At 35.3% G+C, this 17,857-nt stretch overlaps 1 protein-coding gene across 1 annotated transcript in view; it reads right to left on the bottom strand.

The window, feature by feature from the left end:
- The window catches only part of LGSN (lengsin, lens protein with glutamine synthetase domain), a 29,757-nt gene extending 15,272 nt beyond the window's left edge, over positions 1-14,485 (bottom strand). Inside the window, exons 1-2 of the mRNA XM_024731405.1 lie at positions 14,429-14,485; positions 501-627 (exon numbers count right to left, since the gene is read on the bottom strand). Coding sequence (XP_024587173.1) covers positions 501-627; positions 14,429-14,458 — 157 coding nt within the window. The 5' untranslated portion in view covers positions 14,459-14,485. The remainder of the gene's footprint in view (positions 1-500; positions 628-14,428) is intronic.
- Positions 14,486-17,857: the final 3,372 nt, after the last annotated feature.

Raw genomic sequence — 17,857 nt, 5'->3', positions numbered from 1 at the left:
TTTTTTTTTTTTTTTTTTTTTTTTTTAATTAATTTATTTATTTATGGCTGTGTTGGGTCCTCGTTTCCGTGCTAGGGCCTTCTCCAGCTGTGGCAAGCGGGGGCCACTCCTCGCGCAGGCTCCACGGCATGTGGGATCTTCCCGGACCGGGGCACGAACCCGTGTCCCCCGCACCAGCAGGCAGATTCCCAACCACTGCGCCACCAGGGAAGCCCGATGCTTCTCTTCTTACTCATATGTTCCTTCTGTTCTGTACTCTCTTTTGTTCACACTACTATTTTCCTAGTTCTACTCCCTTAAAATTCTAAATATTTTTATTATTTTTATATATTTATACTGCAAGCCTATATTTTCCATCTTTTATGTTGCCTATGTAGGAATAAATTTTCTTTCTTTCTTTGCTTCTCCCATAGAATAGAAGAAAAATGTTTTATGAAGAAGAGACCAAATAGAGATTATCTTTGACTACATATTCCTGAGGGATCATAGTAGTAAGATACCTTTTGAGTTGGCTATATCCACTTCTATTTCAGTTGAAAAACTATGTAGTTTAGTGACTTCCTTTCTTGTATTTCTTAATTTACTCATCCTGCTGGCTTTAGTCTCATCACCTTCATCTCTGATGTCCTGTAAAAATTAATAAACAAAAAGTCAAATAACAGATCATGCACACAATGAAATTTGGAGGTCAAGAAAGAATGATGATATAAAAATGACTCTAGAAGACTTTAAAAACAAGGTAAATTTTGTTTCCACATCCACTTGAATAATTCAAAATTAAGAGGCTTAACATTCTGCTGACAGGATGGATTTTCTGTATCTCCTTTTATATGTGGTACAAAAAATATTACCAAATAAATTAAAATCTTGCCCAACTAGTCAGAATTTTCTATATTTTTTACTCTGGGATATTTTGCATTATTTATTCTTACGTAATTTTACCAAACCCATTTTAGCTTTAAAAAGCCCTCTTTTATAATTTCTCTCTCTCTTTTTTAGGATTTCTAATGTTTCTGACCAGAGACATAAGTATTATACCTAAGGAATTAGATTCTCCTCTTCTTACCCTCATCCTAATTGCGTCAATATTTACTTCAAAAAAGCACATGTTTTCATAAAATTCTATTTTGTGACTGTATTTTATGTATGTGAAACAATGTCATGCTCGAAGTGTTTTATAGCTTAGGAAAACCTAAAGAAAAACATATTAAAACAAAATAACCTAACTTCAACACTCTAGTTATAATCTTTGACAGGATCCCTTGACAGAGCTGTCAAGGGCAATTCCCCACGGGGAGCTGGACAGTGAGGCAGGGGCTGGGGATGGAGAGCTATGGTGTCTCTGCCCCATCGGTGGACAGAATAATCCCTGCAGTCCTGAGTCACAACTGAAATAAATAAGAATTTTTTAAAGTAAAAAGCTGACATTGATTTTCTTCATTTATACACTTTTATTTTTACTTCACTGAAATAATTTTTAAAAGAATCAATTATTTTCTACTCAAATGGCTTGATACTTTATGCACATGATAATGTACTGACTACAGATTCTATTTTAAGTTTTGTGTAGGTGTCATTACTTCTACCAAGTCAACTTTTCTGATTTTTTTTAATGAAGTGTAATTGCCTTACAATATTATATTAGTTTCAGGTGTACAATATTAAATATTTTTATAGAGTATACTCCATACAAAGTTATTATAAAATATTGACTGTATTCCTTGTGCTGCACATTACATCTTTGGAACTTATTTATTATCTACCTAGTAGTTTGTATCTCTTAATCATTTACTCCTATTTTGCCCATCCCTCCCCACACCTCTCTCCTTTGGTAGTTTGTTCTCTGTATCTGTAAGTCTGTTTCTGTTTTGTTATATTTGTTCATTTTTTTAATTCCACATATAAGTGAAAATATACAGTACTTGTCTTTCTCTGTCTGACTTACTTCACTAAGGATAATATGGCATATATATATATATATATATATATATATATATATATATATATAAAATGGAATATTATTCAGCCATAAAAAATGAAGTTTCACCATTTGCAACAAGTTGGATGAACCTGGAGGGAATTATGCTGTCACTGGTATTTTTAATGTTTTTTTACAAACTCCTCATTGTGGTTTGAGGTGAGAGGGTCAAGGTCAAAAACTATATTCTAAAATGTTTCAAGCTATTTTCTTTTTGAAGAGCTATTTCTGAAGTTTCCATCCCTGGAGGCAAGTTATAAATACATTTCCAGAGTGGTTGCTGGGGAACAGCTGTACCGTTTGTCAATTAAATCAATTCAATCTCTGAAGACTAAAAGAAGAAACATGAATTTAACTGTTTTGTGTCTACATGTAGTTATGATACATTGTTCTTATTGTTACCATGTTTTTTAAAAAGATATATTTCATAGGATAAAGTTTTTGTGTGATTTTTTTTCAAGGAACTAATATTTATTAAGCACTTAAATGTATACTAAATACCAACATTATACTTTAAATTTTTTAAATTTTATTATGGTAAGAACACTTAACATGAGATCTAGCCTTTTAAATTTTGAAGCAATTTTTAAGTTGGCCATACTGTTTTTTTTCTTAACATCTTGTGTGATTTTGAGTTTCACTTTTTAGAAAATTGTGGTCTTTCACTACAGATAATCTTATATTTGGATCATGTGATATTTATAGTAATTTATTTTTTCTAGTAGTTTATAATTTTATTCAAATATTTGTGTAAATTATCCCTATGCACTTTGGATAGGATTCTGACAGTGACATACTAGCCTTATTGTATATATTCACAATTTCTAAGATTGCATTGCCAGAAATATACATTATATAGTTGTAATTTTGGTAAATGTTTTTACATATTCATGTCTCTGGTTATTTTTAAGAAGTCTTCTTTAGAAAATGACTTATTAGGCCAGTTACACAAATTTCAAAGGAAACTGAGCAGACTAATATTTGTGTTAGTTTGATTCATAGGGATCCTCCCATATACAGATTGATGGAATCAAATGAAACAAATTTTAAGATTTCTTCCAGCTTCAAACTCTAACTGCAACCAAATAACAATGTGCTACAATTGAGCACTCTGTCAGGCACATTTCTTCAGCATGACCCTCAAGATGGTAGAATCTCCATCCTACAAATGAGAAAAGTGAAACCCTGAATAACTTGCCCAAGGCCACAAAAGTGAATGGAAAGTACAGAGTATTGATGCAAACAGGTCCTCTGGTTTCCAAAATGCCATTCTGCTTCCTAAATTTCAGAAACTCAAACCCAGAGAAAGTTTATTTTAGTAATTTTCACCTGCCTTCATATAAACCAGACCAAAAGGGAAAGTTTATTAAGAGAAAAACAAGGACAATTTATCAAGTTCCTAAACTGAGAATTTCACCAATAAAAACCCTAGAACTAAGTCATAGTATGTGCCTCTGACTCCAAAATAGATGCTCAATTTTTTTTCAAATGAAGAATACATTTAGTTCAGTCCTGTGATTTTCCTTTATATACGAAAATGATCATTTCTATAATAGCTCAAACAAATTTAGTGGATCCCTGATTTACCTCACCTCCAATAAGTATTTTTATTCTCCTTAATCTCTTAACTACATTTAGTTACAATGTGAATGATGTTTCAGTAAAAAAAAAAAATCTACTAGTCAAGATTCATGTGATTTGAGTCCTAATTCTGACTTTTCCACTAAGTAGCAAGTCCTCTGGATCCTTGGTATTTTCATCTGTAAACACTGCTATAAGTACAATTCCCAAAAGTATATTAACATTTTACAAGTATTTTTATAACCAAACAATATGTTATATCTTATTTAATACTCACAACTTTCAGGGAACATTTATTATCACCTACGTTTTGCCAAGGCAGAAACAGGTTCACCAGGAAATGATTTGTTCAAGGTCATATGACTGCCAAGGAAGAATAGGAATTATCTGGGGAGCTTCCCACATCACCATAGCAGACAGCTGAACTAGATGAAATTCCACTTCTATTTTATAAGATTATCTGTATGACTTGTAAAAATTTGTTCACTCAACTCTCTCAGTTACATATTCTTCTACAGTTATATTGTGTTTTAATAACTCTTTCCTGAATAAGGGTTAAAACCATCTTAAGTCACTATTAGCTTAAACTTCATCAGTCCAAACAATGAGGACTATGGGTAAGGTAAAATCAAAGACATAAAAATAAATAAAACATGGTCCATTTCATAAAGAATCTTATAATCTAGTATAGGAGATAAAGTGTTGTTATTGAAGTTGAAGGCTCCCATGTTACAAAGAAAGAGATATAGTTATGATACCCTAGTTCAGAGGCAGCAAACTCAATGCTGAGCCAGTAACAGAGATGCAGTGGGCTGTATGGTGAACACCAGAGCTGACATCCATCCAAGGAAGGAACCAATGTGTGGCTGTAGCCAACAGTTGCCATGACAAAATGTGGCCCTAGTGATGTCAGTTTTCCAAATTTCCAAGGAATGCCAGAAATCTGGATTTTCATTTGAAATTCTATGATTTTTAAAATGTTGACAATCAATTTAAAGTATAAAGTAGGTAGTAAAGAAGAGAAGAAAGATACTCAATTCCCATATAGCCAGATCTCAAAAAGACTGGAATGTTGTTCAGAATATTCAGCAGTGCTAGAGGCCCTGGGCACAATGATAGCAGCAGAGACCACCTATCTTTTCCCCATCGGTGGTGGTTAGTAGAGATGGTCAAGATATTTAACCATTAGTACAGATAATAAAAATAACAAATACTTTTATTTTACCTACTATGTGTCAGCTCTCTTCTAAATGCTCTGCGTTTCGTCTCAGAACAACCACTTGAGAGAGATACATTGTCATCTCCATTTTAGAGATGAGTAAAACTGAGTCAAAGAGAGACTAATTAGCCCACACATCTTGTAAGTGGTAGAGCTAGGACTCGAGCCCAGGAAATTGGCTCCAGAGCACAAGTGCTTAATGCATTATTAATAAATACAGTCAATCAGAATGCCCCAGAATCATTGCTGGGGTGCTTGGAAGCCAGGACAGGATTCTAGAGGGTCCCTACAGGACCAGATGTTAACTCTTTAGTAGATGGATTATGGAGAGGTCTAAGGGCCCCAGGGAAACAGTAGGAGAGCTAGAGAAGTTCAGAGGGTTGGGGTACCTTCAAGGGACTCGTCAGCAGCTGTTTACCAACCAGTTTAGAAATGTTGATCAAGTAATTGACATTACAGGTGCAGCCGACAAATTTCCTGGTTGCACCGTTAAGTCGGACAAGCAGTGCCTGATGCGTGGTAAGTACTAAATAGATGTTAGTCATGATTATCTTTACCCAGGCACCATGCATTACTGAGGATCTCTGCTTCAAAGATACCTCTTTCTAGGCTACCTCATGGGCCCTTAACTCATGAGAGATGACTCCTATTCAGTCAGGCTCTAATCCCTCTCTTTTCTAAGCATCTCTAGACTCTGAACACAGTAAACTAGTGGAACCTCTCAGAGAGGTGAGGGTATGTCAAGTAGTCTGAGGGTTCTCAGTTGGGAGCCAACATACTCATGCTTGTAATCTACAGCACTGCTATTAAACAGGCATATTGTTTCATAAATAGGGTCTTCAGAGAGTCTTCAGGGAAACTAGGCCAAGCTTAAACAGAAGAGGGGACACTTGAACTAAAGATAGAAAGAAGTCAATAAACGAAGCTGGAAAAACCATGAGCATAAACACGGATATGTGTGAACATACAAATCTAATTTATGCTTTATTTGGACAGTCTCAAAATTCTACTACAATGGGTTGACTCTGATTTCTTTTGACATTTCCACCAGAGAAGCTTTTCACACTTCAGATACTTTTCTACTTTCATTCTATCAGATGACTTCAGTTCATACACAGGAACGGTCTTTAAAGAATATTTCATATTACAAGATATTTTCATAATTCATGTTTTTTCATCACAGCATTTCCTTTGAAAATTGTTTATATGGCTTAATATGTTTGTCATTTTGCATTTCCGCTCAGTGGCTGATCAAGTTAACTAAAAGATTTAACCTAAAGGGATACTGCCAAGCATTAAATTTAGGCATAATTTGACCTAATAAGTTTCTTTCCAATAAAGTAACCAGTGTTACTTAGATTCTAGATGTCACTGATTCTGTTCATTTACTTTTAATTTTCTCTAACAGTTACCTTTTCAATGTCAATACTTTAAAAATCCTTGTTTTAGCCCCTGTATACTGGCTATCGTCTGTGGTATAATTATTAATGCATTTACCATACACTCTGATTTTGTTGATGAGGGGAGATGCATGAAACAGCCAGCAAGAAAAAAAAAATCCCACATCCCTACATCAAGTTTCTTTTTAATTTTTGTTTTTGTATTTGCTTGCTTGCTTTTTCATGTACCTCCCCTCATTAATAAAATCAGAGTTTGGGGTTGACATGTACACACTGTTATATTTAAAATGTATAACAAACAAGGAACTACTGTGCAGCACAGGGGGAAAAAAGCCACATCAACTTTTAACCTGTATTAGAAATAATGTCAAAAAGGATCAGTGATTATCCAATTTAAAAGAATATATCAAAGAGAAAAGAATTTCAGTTTCCTTAAAATGTATTCTTCAAAGAAAAGGGGAAGAAATGTGTTCAAAATATTTGTAGAAAGATACTTCAAAGAACACATTCTAAATTCACATCAGCTTATCTAAAAATATCCATACCTATTAAACACTTTTCCTACTTCCGGCAACTTGGTCTAAGAAAATAATTCAAAATATGTAAAGTTATATGCATGTCCAGTGCCATCTTTGTTATAATAGTGAAAACTTGAAAGCAGCATAAAGTAGGAAGAGTTGAATACAGTGTGGTAATTCTGTTCAATAATTCCCCATTTAAAAGTACGTGCTTCCCACATTTTTCTTAGATTACCACAGTCATTACCGACTTTCTCCTTACCTTCAGTGTTACCATTCTCCTACCCATCCTCCAGACTTCTGCCCATATCACTTCTCTAAATCACAATTTTGGTCTTGTTATTTCTCTGCTTAGGATACTTCCACAGTTTCCCATCTCCTTCAGGAAAAATTCAAATTAGTATTCTCTGAGGCCCTGCATTACCCAGCCTTACCAATCTCTCCAAACCTTAAGGCAATGATTAGTTTAGCCCAAGTATCATGATTCCTTAAGTGCCAAGTATGTATTTAGGTGCCCCTTCTAGAATTAAGAACTTCTGCAGCCATAAACCAAGGAACTACTTAGACCTCCCAATGTCCACTTGTGCAATCTAGGGTATAGATTACAGTGATCTGAACTAGGATAATGGCTGTAGAGATGAGGCAATAAATGAGCATACTACAGATATATTGAGGAGGTAGATTTGGCAGGTTGGTGTTTGACTGGATATAGGAAATAAAGTAGACAGAGGATTAAAGATAGCAGTAAGGTTTCTGACCAGGAAACCCAAATGAGGAGGAGACCTGAGAGGAGAGTTTCTGGGTTCTATTTCAGGTATATAGAATCTAAGATAAGTGTGTCATCTGGAGGTACCCAGCAAATATTAGCCATATGGGTCAGAACCCAAAAGATGAAACAAAAGGAAAAAAGCAAAGGCCTGACAGTGGTTGGAATTATTAAGGAAAAAAAGAGCAGAGACTGAAAAAAATAAGGACTAAGATAAAAATGAGAACAACAATATTTAATGATTAAACATAGAAACTGAATCTCAGACAGTAGTCAGAGAACAAAGGATGAGAATGTGAAAGAAAAAACTGGGACAGGATGGCTTCATTGACATAAAAAGATAAAAGCTGTATTTCAAAGAAGGGAGCACCAATAGGCCATGCTACTGAAATAATAAATAAAGTTAGCATTAAAACTTGCCCATTGTTTTTTGCAACAAGGTCACTGGAGGCCTTGGTAAGAGCAGTTTCAGTGGAAGAATGTAAGCAGCAGCCAGAATGCAGTAAACTGAGGAGGACTGAGAAGTGTTCAGTCCTGGGTCCACACACAATAAGTGCACCAGAGATGTTCACCACCATCGAGTGGAGACAGGCAGGAAATACAACTCAAAAATACAAGAGAAGACGACAGAGAGGATGGCCAATGGGAGAGTAGTGCCTAGGGGTCCAAGAAAAGCTTATGTTGCTTTTAGGAAGAAAAGACTTACATGTATTGTATTTAAATACTTAATGAAAGGAGTCTATAAAGAAGGAGATGTTGAAGAAAGGAGAAAAAGGATAAAGCGAGATCCCTGAAAGGGCAAAGAGTATGGAAACTAGAGTTGAAATGAAGGAATAACTTTAATATATCTCCTTCCATAAGAGGAGGTAAAGAAGATAGAAGATAGAAGGTTAGAGGAGGGGAGAAGAGGAAAAATCTGGAGGAAGAGGAGAAATAAGAGTAGGAGAGAAAGAAGGGAATCCTCAACCTTTATTGAGTGCTTTTCAGATGACATAACTGTACCTCAGTAAGATTAATTGCACCTAATGAGTGGCAGAATCTGAATTTAAAACTAATTTTAAACTTTGATCTTTCTTATCCATTCTGGGTGTGCTCAGACAGTAAGTGTATGGAAAACTAAAGGTTTAAGAAGAATGGAAGTGGTTTGACATAGACATAGCAGAGAACAAGAAAAATCCAACTCAGGAAACAAAAATGTCTAGTGTCTAAAACAACTGAAGACTTTAAAGTTTTAGTGGCACCAATCTTCACAGATAAATTATTTTTCTCCAGCAAAGCTCTGTTGGTGTTGTGAAAAACACATGGTTGAGGTTTTGTGATGATACAAACTCAGGAAGACAATGACAAAAATAAGTTGAAGATATTGGCAAGTAAGAGGCTAAAATAATGAGACATGAAATCCAAGACAGATGGCATAGGAAGTGAAATCAGGAAAGACTGACAAAGAGAACCTAGTCAAGGGATTGGAGAGTCCTAGAAGGGGCCATTTTAGATATACCCTTGAGCTTAATATATTGACTAGAATAAAATGGAAATTGATTAAGTATTTTCTAATAAATGAATGAACGAATGGCAACCAAGGTCTACCATGTTGAAACACAAGGCCAGAAGGGACATTTGATTCAGATCTCTCCTTCATAAATAATACCAAATAAGATTTCTTTAAATGTCCAACAGGACTTGATAGTAATCCAATAGGTTGACATAATCAAAACAGCTTTCTTAGATAAAATATTATGTGGAATCCTTCAAAGTTTTCTCGAGAAGGGCTTAGAGAAAGAGAAGCTTCTGCTGGTGACAAGCTGCTCCACAACTCTGTCCCCTCTCCCCATTAATTTCACCATTTCATAATTTCTGTCAGGGTTTTACTCACCATATTTATCCTCAAAACACCTTATCTCCAGGGTTATGATTACTCCCTTTAAAATATAGAATCTTATTTCCAATGCTTCCTTATAGCATAGCTGAAACATGCTAATATTTCAAAAGAATGTTCTAAACATTAAAGAACTATATGAAAGAAAATAAAGAAAACTCAGAAACATTAAAGAGAACCAAAATATTCACTTTCAGTGAAAATATTCACTGGCAGTTAACTATGTTTGTATACTCTGATCTGTTCCATGTCTTATTTAAAATGTTAGTCAAATTATTCTCCTTTTAAGTTGTCTGGCTTCCCAGATAAATGAACATCATTTGGAGTTTATTTAAAAATTTCAGGGATTTCCCTGGATGTCCAGTAGTTAAGAATCTGAGCTTCCACTGCAGGGGACACAGGTTCGATCCCTGGTAGGGGAATTAAGATCCCACATGGCAATAAATAATTAAATAGGAAAAGAAAAACTTCCACACCGCTTTATGGCTTAGTGAGTAATTCACTCCTTCCACCAAGCTGTTTCTGCAAAGTCACTTTAGTCTTTCACTAAATTAGAGAGTCCCTGAGATCATTATGCACAAGGACCCAACTTATAGAAAATAAGATATTCTTACAAAGACACTATCTACATATCTACTTATTATAAAAACTAGACCTTCATCTTTATATTTTAAAGAATTTTCATCCTTAAACTGTGTTGCATTTTAGGAGCCTTCATCTGAATACATGAAAAGCACTAAGAAATCTGAGTCTTTTTTTTTTTAAACTTCACATTCCAACCGAAGAGTGCCATCTCCATCCTTTGAAGTGAAACTATGCATCGACGAAAAATACAAATAAATTTTTTGGAAGTTACAGAGAATCCAAATTTTACTTAATATAATGGGCTAACATGGGATGGGCTATTTGGAAAAGTGTCAAGCTTCTTATCCTCAAGTTCATTTGTGGAGAGGTTAGAGAGTCAAATGTCAGAGATGACCCAGATCATTTCCAGTTCTACCACCATAGATGCTCACCACCTTTGCAATAAGATAATCTATATACTAGTTGGCAGATTAGGTGGAACATAATATATATCCACATCCGCCCAAGAATTATAGAGAAACTATCATTATAAAAAGCCTCTGTGTGAAGCAATTGTCACAGTGTAAATGATATGGCTGTTCCTCAAGTGGAGAGCTCTGGATCTTGTTTCCATTCCCAGCAAGATGGCAAATAAGCAACATCAGCACCAAGCCCAGAGAAAATCGCAACTTCGGGGGCAAAGCAAAATATGCAACAGTACATTCTATACAAGAAAAAAAAATGCCTAATCAATAGTTTCAGATAAGGGAAAAATGCTCTTATAAAGGTCTAACACCATGTTATTTTCATAACATGAAACTAAATAACAAAGGAAGCTGAAATAATAAAGGCAGCAAAACGTTTGGTCAATTCCCTGGGCTTGGTGCTAGTATACCAGTCTTACTTTGCTTTTTCATAAGTGAACCAAAAAAGAAATCTCCACATTTTCCAGAGAAATTAAGATTTTCACCTAAAAATATATTTATCTGTGTAGATAGGATCAAAGTAATTTTTGAAGGCTTTGTGCATGGGCAGAAAAGCAACAAATATACTTCAATACTAAGAAAAGACTTGTAGAAAATTTTTAATGTACATTTAGCATATAATATAATACATATAATATTTATGATAATGGGTTCTTGTAATATAGTTGAAATAAGATCCAAGAACATTATAGAACCGTTGGTGAAAATATCAACTGATAGTCTGCAGTAGATAAAAATACTGGGTCTCATCAAAAATATTTTAGATATGACAGGAGAAGGCATTCTATCTTTTTAAAAATATGGTGTGCCTATAACTAGAATACTAAATATAGTCCTCATCACTATACCTTAGGAAAGACTTAATGGGCTAGAAGTGAATAGATGTGTGTTTATATAAATGTATACCACATATAATTATTTCATTATGACATAGAAAAGCAAATGAAGTTCTACCATGTAAATAAAAAGTGTAAAACTCTAAGGCTGTAAAAATGAAAACTTAGGGAAGATATTACTAGTCAGTCTAAAATATACTAGAGTATGCATGATAACTAATTCCTGTTTCATGAGTGCTCACTGTGTTGTAAGCACTATTCTAAGCACTTTGCATGTATTAAGACATTTAATCCCTCCACAATACCTCTTCCATTTGGTAATATTAATGTCCAAATGAAGCCCAGAGAAGTCCAATAATTTGCCCTATGTGACACCGATAATAAGTAATAGAGCTGAGATTAAAACACAGACATTTTGGCTTCAGGGAATGTACTCTTAGTCACTGCATGTGAAACACAAACCTAATTTTTAACATTGAGAGAGGCACTTAATGAACTGGAAGAAGGTACATTTGAGGCAAATGAAAATAAGTATAAAATGAGCTAAAAACCTTGAAATCTGAAAACAAGACTTTGAATCCTTAAAGACAAAACACATTTAAAATATAAAAATAGAATCAAGAAGTCTTTATAAACTTGCACACACAGTAGCATAGAGCAGGAAAAGTAGGGTAAGTTGGGGTAGGTAAATCTGTAGCCTTGAGTGCAGCCTCAGTCAGTTACAGCCTCCCCCAGTGCCATGCTTGCTGCCAACACATACAGAGGCTGCAGAGGATGAGAAGCCTCTGGTCTCACCCCAGCTGGCACCCATTTCGCTTCCACATTTCAATGTGGAAGGCTCAGCCTTTTGTGTCCACCTGGGTGGATGTTTTCTGTATTGAGCCATAAGCATCTACAGGGCAGAGAGTAGATCTTACCCAGGTCTCTTGGCATATCACGCAACTCAGTGCCGCACTCAAGGTTTTTGATTGATAGATTTTAATTTTGATAACTTGATGTGCTGCTATTTTCCTCAGTTTCACAATGTCATACACCCATAGGGTGTATTTTGAGGAATAAGAATGTGTTTTTGATCTATTTTCTTTTCACCGTTGATAAGAATTTGTCTGAACACATGACTTCATGACATTGGAATAGGGAATGTCAATAAAATATTCTTTAGGGACATACCATATCTAAGGTTCATAACAGTTCATTTTTACTGAAGATTCTGACAAAGAATTTGTTCAGATTGGGTACATGATCACCCTGGGGATTTTCTTCCTACATCTAATCCACCCTCCTGAATCCATCGGGCCTTTGTTCACCTCGTGCTGCCGCTGCTTACTTTACCAGAGTGCCTGGTACAGCACACAATCACTGTCCTTTTCTAGGCATCAGTTAACAGGAAAAGGATATCATATACCATCTCCCTCGCTCCTCTCATATTCATCCTCGCTCTGGAATATGACCCTAGGCAGGAAAACACAGAGGAGGTTATTCAATGAAGAGTTGGGTAAAGTGGACACCAAGACTCACCTTTACTACATCTATTAAATATAATGTCCATCCCAGTTAGCAGGGAACATTTTCCCAAAAGGCAGAATGTGTCTTTTGTTGTAAAACTTGTGTACTTTAAAATCATATTGTTGGTTTTTGTATTCTCCTAAGAGTGAACTATCAACATTTGGTCTAGGCTGGTCTTGGGGAGAGTGTGACTCATATATTTTCACAAAATCTGGGTCACCTGGAATCCTTAAAATTGTGGAAGGTGGGGGAGAAAACACAGTTCTGCCATAGGCTCAGGAGTAGTAAAACCTAATCCAAGAAGAAATTAAATAGTTAGAAATCAAAATTTCAAAAAGCTATTATGTGTATACTAACTACTTTCTCTAAGCCATCATTTGCAGCTACAAGTTTACTTTCAGACTAATTTGTTCTCTTACACATGTCTATCATTTGATGCCTCTGACAATGACAGGACACTACTTGATAAGCCACAGCCACTCCGCAGTGGGTCCCTTCTTCACACAGTGTAACCCGGTTTCCTTGTGGAAAGCACTTGTCTCCATCCCAAAGCACACTGCTTATGCTCATTATACACAGCAGTTACCCCATTTTTCCTCGGGTGTTTGTTTTCTTTTTTTAATAAATTTATTTATTTATTTTGGCTGCGTTGTGTCTTCATTGCTGCGTGCAGGCTTTCTCTAGTGGTGGCAAGCGGGGTCTACTCTTCACTGTGGTGTGCAGGCTTCTCACTGCAGTGGTCTCTCTTGCTGTGGAGCATGGGCTCCAGGCACACGGGCCTCAGTAGCTGTGGCACGCAGGCTCAGTAGTTGTGGCACACAGGTCTAGTTGCTCCACGGCATGTGGGATCCTCCCGGACCAGGGCTTGAACCGATGTCCCCTGCATCGGCAGGCAGAGTCTCAACCACTGCACCACCAGGCAAGTCCCGCTTCCTTAGGTTTTTAGCTGTCTTCCCCACTAGATGGAGGAGTCTATTCTCTATTTGCCACTATTTCAAACACAGTGCATTGGTCTAACACTGTGCCTCACACAGAGTAGGCATGCTTCTTACACTGTATTTTCTTAACTTCAACTAATGAAAACCCACATACTCCCAGACTTGACCACAACATACCTCCCAGTCTACATTCTAGACTTTCAGAATGGTCTGTGAGAATAACAGGAGTCAAAGTTGGGTATATACACATTAAGAAGTAATGAGAAATGCTACATGTTGACAACTGAGTTGTTTAAATATATTCTAAAAGAGATGAGTGGCTGTCACTATTTAAAATGACGTGCATTTCAAATATAATTTGAAAACGGCTTCTTACCTTTAGTCATAACCTCAAAGCATTTTTGCTTGAATGAAACAAAAACTTTGGGAAAACAAAGATTGTTCTCTCAATAACAACCAAAATAGGCATAAAAAATTTTACATCATACTTATGCTTCAAACTCAGTGCCTAATGAAGTTATTTTAAATGATTCATCAAACTAAATATGCTTTCCTAATGCAAATTCTGAATTTAGTTTTTATTACATTTATAAACGCAATTGTAGTAGAGAGTTTCTCCATAAACTTCCCCAGTGCAGACATAAAACAAGTGTAATCACGTTGTCCTTATTCATTCTGACACTCAAACAGTTGACATAGAATAATAAAAAGCTTTGCTGTCAGTATTTTGATAAATAACATGTTAATTATTAACTTCATACCTCTTTCAGAAGGTCCCCTTCATCATTCATCTCACACAGTTTTACTTAAGTTGGCTTAGGAAACCAGTCTCCCCAACAGATGCATTCAACATGTATTTATATGTATACCCAAAACAAACACTGCAGATGATGAATTGCATAGAGGCTCTTTCCAGAGGGGTCTGACAGGTAACAAAAGATAAGCACCAGACTCTGATGTGTCATGCCCAAGGCACAATACACTAGAAATGCACTAGAAAAGTCTAATGACAAATGTTCATTTATGCCTGACTCCCTACAAACAAAGGATATACAAAGCTTAAAACTGTGTTGATCAACATTTTCTGCAACATACTGGTTTTGTTATATAACAATTGCATTCTGGAATGAAATCTATTGTTAGACTGAGATAATGAAATATTTATTAGACAACTATGCTATCGAAGTCCACAGACAAAAACACATTTGGAAAAATACACCTGTAAGTGACCCAGATTTTTACCGATGGCAAAGATCTACTTATTTGTAATTTCTATTTTTATTTTCCTTTCTAGCATCACTTCTAGTCTCTAAATTAATTCTGGTCCTGTGTTGTATAACTACTGTCATCTTTCTTTAGCCTTTTCAATTCTCCAAATGTCAGTCTCTGAAGAACCCCAGCCATTACAGCTGTCCACAATGAGCACAGAAATCATCTACAAGCTGCTCTACATGGTCCCAGAAACAATCCTAACTCAGTCAGAGGAAATAGGAAATGCTTTCTCAAAGGGAGTTTGCTGCCTTCAACCACAACTTCAAGTCTAGTTGATGGGGGATGGTAGGAGGCTTTTTCTGAATCCAGTCAAACCCTCTGTACCCTCCTCCTTGTGTGTTGTATAGTCTCCACAGCTGATCACTCCTTTCCAGGGCGTCTAGGCCCAAGAAAGTCCAGGCCCAGCTCCAGCTGGTCAGCTGGGCCTGACTCTCTTGTTCTATCTCTGCAATTGCATAGTCATTATTTTATGTTTGTTGTAATCAACTCTACCTTTTCCTTTATTTCTTTGATCATCGTTCCAGTTGTCTCTCTTTCCTACCTTATAAATGTCAATATCTTCTCCGTTTACCCTCTTTGTTTCTTTCTGCTCAAACTGCAATATAAAATTCAAACATACTGTGTACAACAGTTGCTATATTGCTGAGAAATTTTTATCTCTGTTCTTAATTACAAAAATGAGTATTTGAAAGGGTTTTCATTTCTCTTTTAAAACTTAAAAAGCTTAAAATTAACCTATTTACCTATTCACTTGGTTGTTTTTCATCCAAATCTAACTGCTGATTCTCTTTATAAAATTTAATAATGCATCTATCTATTTTGTAGAATCAAGATGAAGTAAAAACTTATACCTGAAGTTGCCAGATAATCAATATTATTTACATAAAACACAACAATCTAAATACAGTTTGCATCCACAGCCACAACTTTTTCCTAACCCTCCAAATTAATAACTCATCCTAATTCTAATATTTGAAGTAAAATGGAAAAATTGTTGTGTCATAAAACACGGAGTTGGTACATTTCTGACAAATAAATCAGATAAACTATTAGATCTTACTAAGTTGTTAGAACTTAGTTATTCTTCATTTAAAAGATTTTCCATGTCATGAAGAGCTGTCTTATCTGCCCAATAGAGGCATAAGCTGTACATTATTAAGTCAAAGAGATCTTAATTCAGAGATTCTCATTTCTAGTGACAACCTACTCACTGAGCATCCTTCCAACTCTGTTGTACTCATTGGGCCTGTACGTCATCATCTAACCTACTAATCAAATTATCTTTAGCCCCTCCTCATTATAATTGGACTCTTCCTGCACTAAACCTCAAGATTAACTGTTTTAACAGTTCCCCCCCACCCCCACCCAGCTTCTTCTCCCACCAGTCTAGTTGTATACTGACTGTGGTCATTTTCACAATTATCATAGTTGTGCTGGTTATTGCATACATGCAATTTAATTAAATATTATTTAAACTAATATGAAGAAAGGTATTTAACATTTCTTCAAATCTAAGCTGAATGTTTTAGAAAGACTTGAAAATATAATACATGCCATAGTTTGGGCTTCTATAACAAAATACCATAGAATGGGTAGCGTATAAACAATAGAAATTTATTTCTCACAGTTCTGGAGCCTGGAAAGTTCAAGATTAAGAACAGATTCAACATCTGGAGAGGGCAGCTTCCTGATTCATAGACGGCTGTCTTCTCATTGTGTCCTAACTTTGCAGAAAGGGTGAGGGAGCTCTCTGGAGTCTCTTTCATAAGGGCACTAATCCAATTTATGAGAGATCAGTTCATAGCAGTATATGTCAAATACAAATTGTTGAATTCCGTTTGGGTAATATAAATGTAAAAAAAAGTTAAAACAATTTGTTAAATTTAGAATTCTCTTTCAGATTGTCTTACAATGGTTTTTAAGACCTAGCATCCAAGAAACAAAAAATCTTATATTATTCTTATATGATGCACTATGTTAATGTTTTTTTGCAAGAAAGACAATATGAGATTCAAACCAATGGATGTATACTCAAAGAAAGACATTGTTCTAAATTCAATACATTGGTTAAAAAATGTATAATTATACAACTCAATTTAAAATAATATGTTTAAAATATTCACTCTTTTTTATGATTCCTTATTTCTGCTGACTTTCTTGATTAACCAACCAATTTTCTTACCTGATTGTTTAGGATAAAATACATCTTTTACCTTTATAAGCTTTTCTTAAAAATGTTGATGAGGCCTTTTGGGGAGAAATGCCACATTTAATACATGCACTTACTTTTGCCTCTTTCAAAAAAAAAGTTAACAAAATACCATAAGCAAAAAGCGAGAAAAGAAAATGGAAATGGGGACAAAAGAAAAAAGATCTGGGTGGAATAAAGCAGTAAGAAAAATTGTACCAAACATTTAACAAAACTCAGAGAGCTATTCCCACATAATTAGTGAGGAAAACCAGGAAACAATGCAGTGTACCACATAGAACTTTCCAAAAATAAGAGAAATAAAACAAAGAAATGGAAAATAAGATAGAAGGGATTAAAAAAGAAAAAGATGACCAATCCAGGAGGTTCGACATATGAATAATAAAAGATTCTGAAAAAGATGAGAGAAAGTAGAGGGAAATAAACCTTCAAAAATATTTATTTCCCAGAATTGAAGGGCATGAGTTTCCAGAATGAAATGTTGTTCTGTATACCTAGCTAAGTAGATTACAATTGATACAAGACTCACCGTCATAAAATTTCAGAATGCTAGCACATACCATGGATGAGGAATCAGAATGAACTCAGACTTCTTAATAACATCACTGGAACTTAGAAAACAATGGAGAAGGAATTTCAGAATCATCTGGGAAATTGTCTAACCCATAATTCTATACTGAGTCAAAACTAACAATCAAGTGAAGAGCAA

Source organism: Neophocaena asiaeorientalis, unplaced genomic scaffold, assembly GCF_003031525.2.
Source record: "Neophocaena asiaeorientalis asiaeorientalis breed wild unplaced genomic scaffold, Neophocaena_asiaeorientalis_V1.1 scaffold80, whole genome shotgun sequence".
In the NCBI taxonomy this organism is placed as follows: Eukaryota; Metazoa; Chordata; class Mammalia; order Artiodactyla; family Phocoenidae; genus Neophocaena; species Neophocaena asiaeorientalis.
The sequence above is the reverse complement of the archived record's forward strand: the minus strand, read 5'-3'. Positions and strand labels throughout refer to the sequence as shown.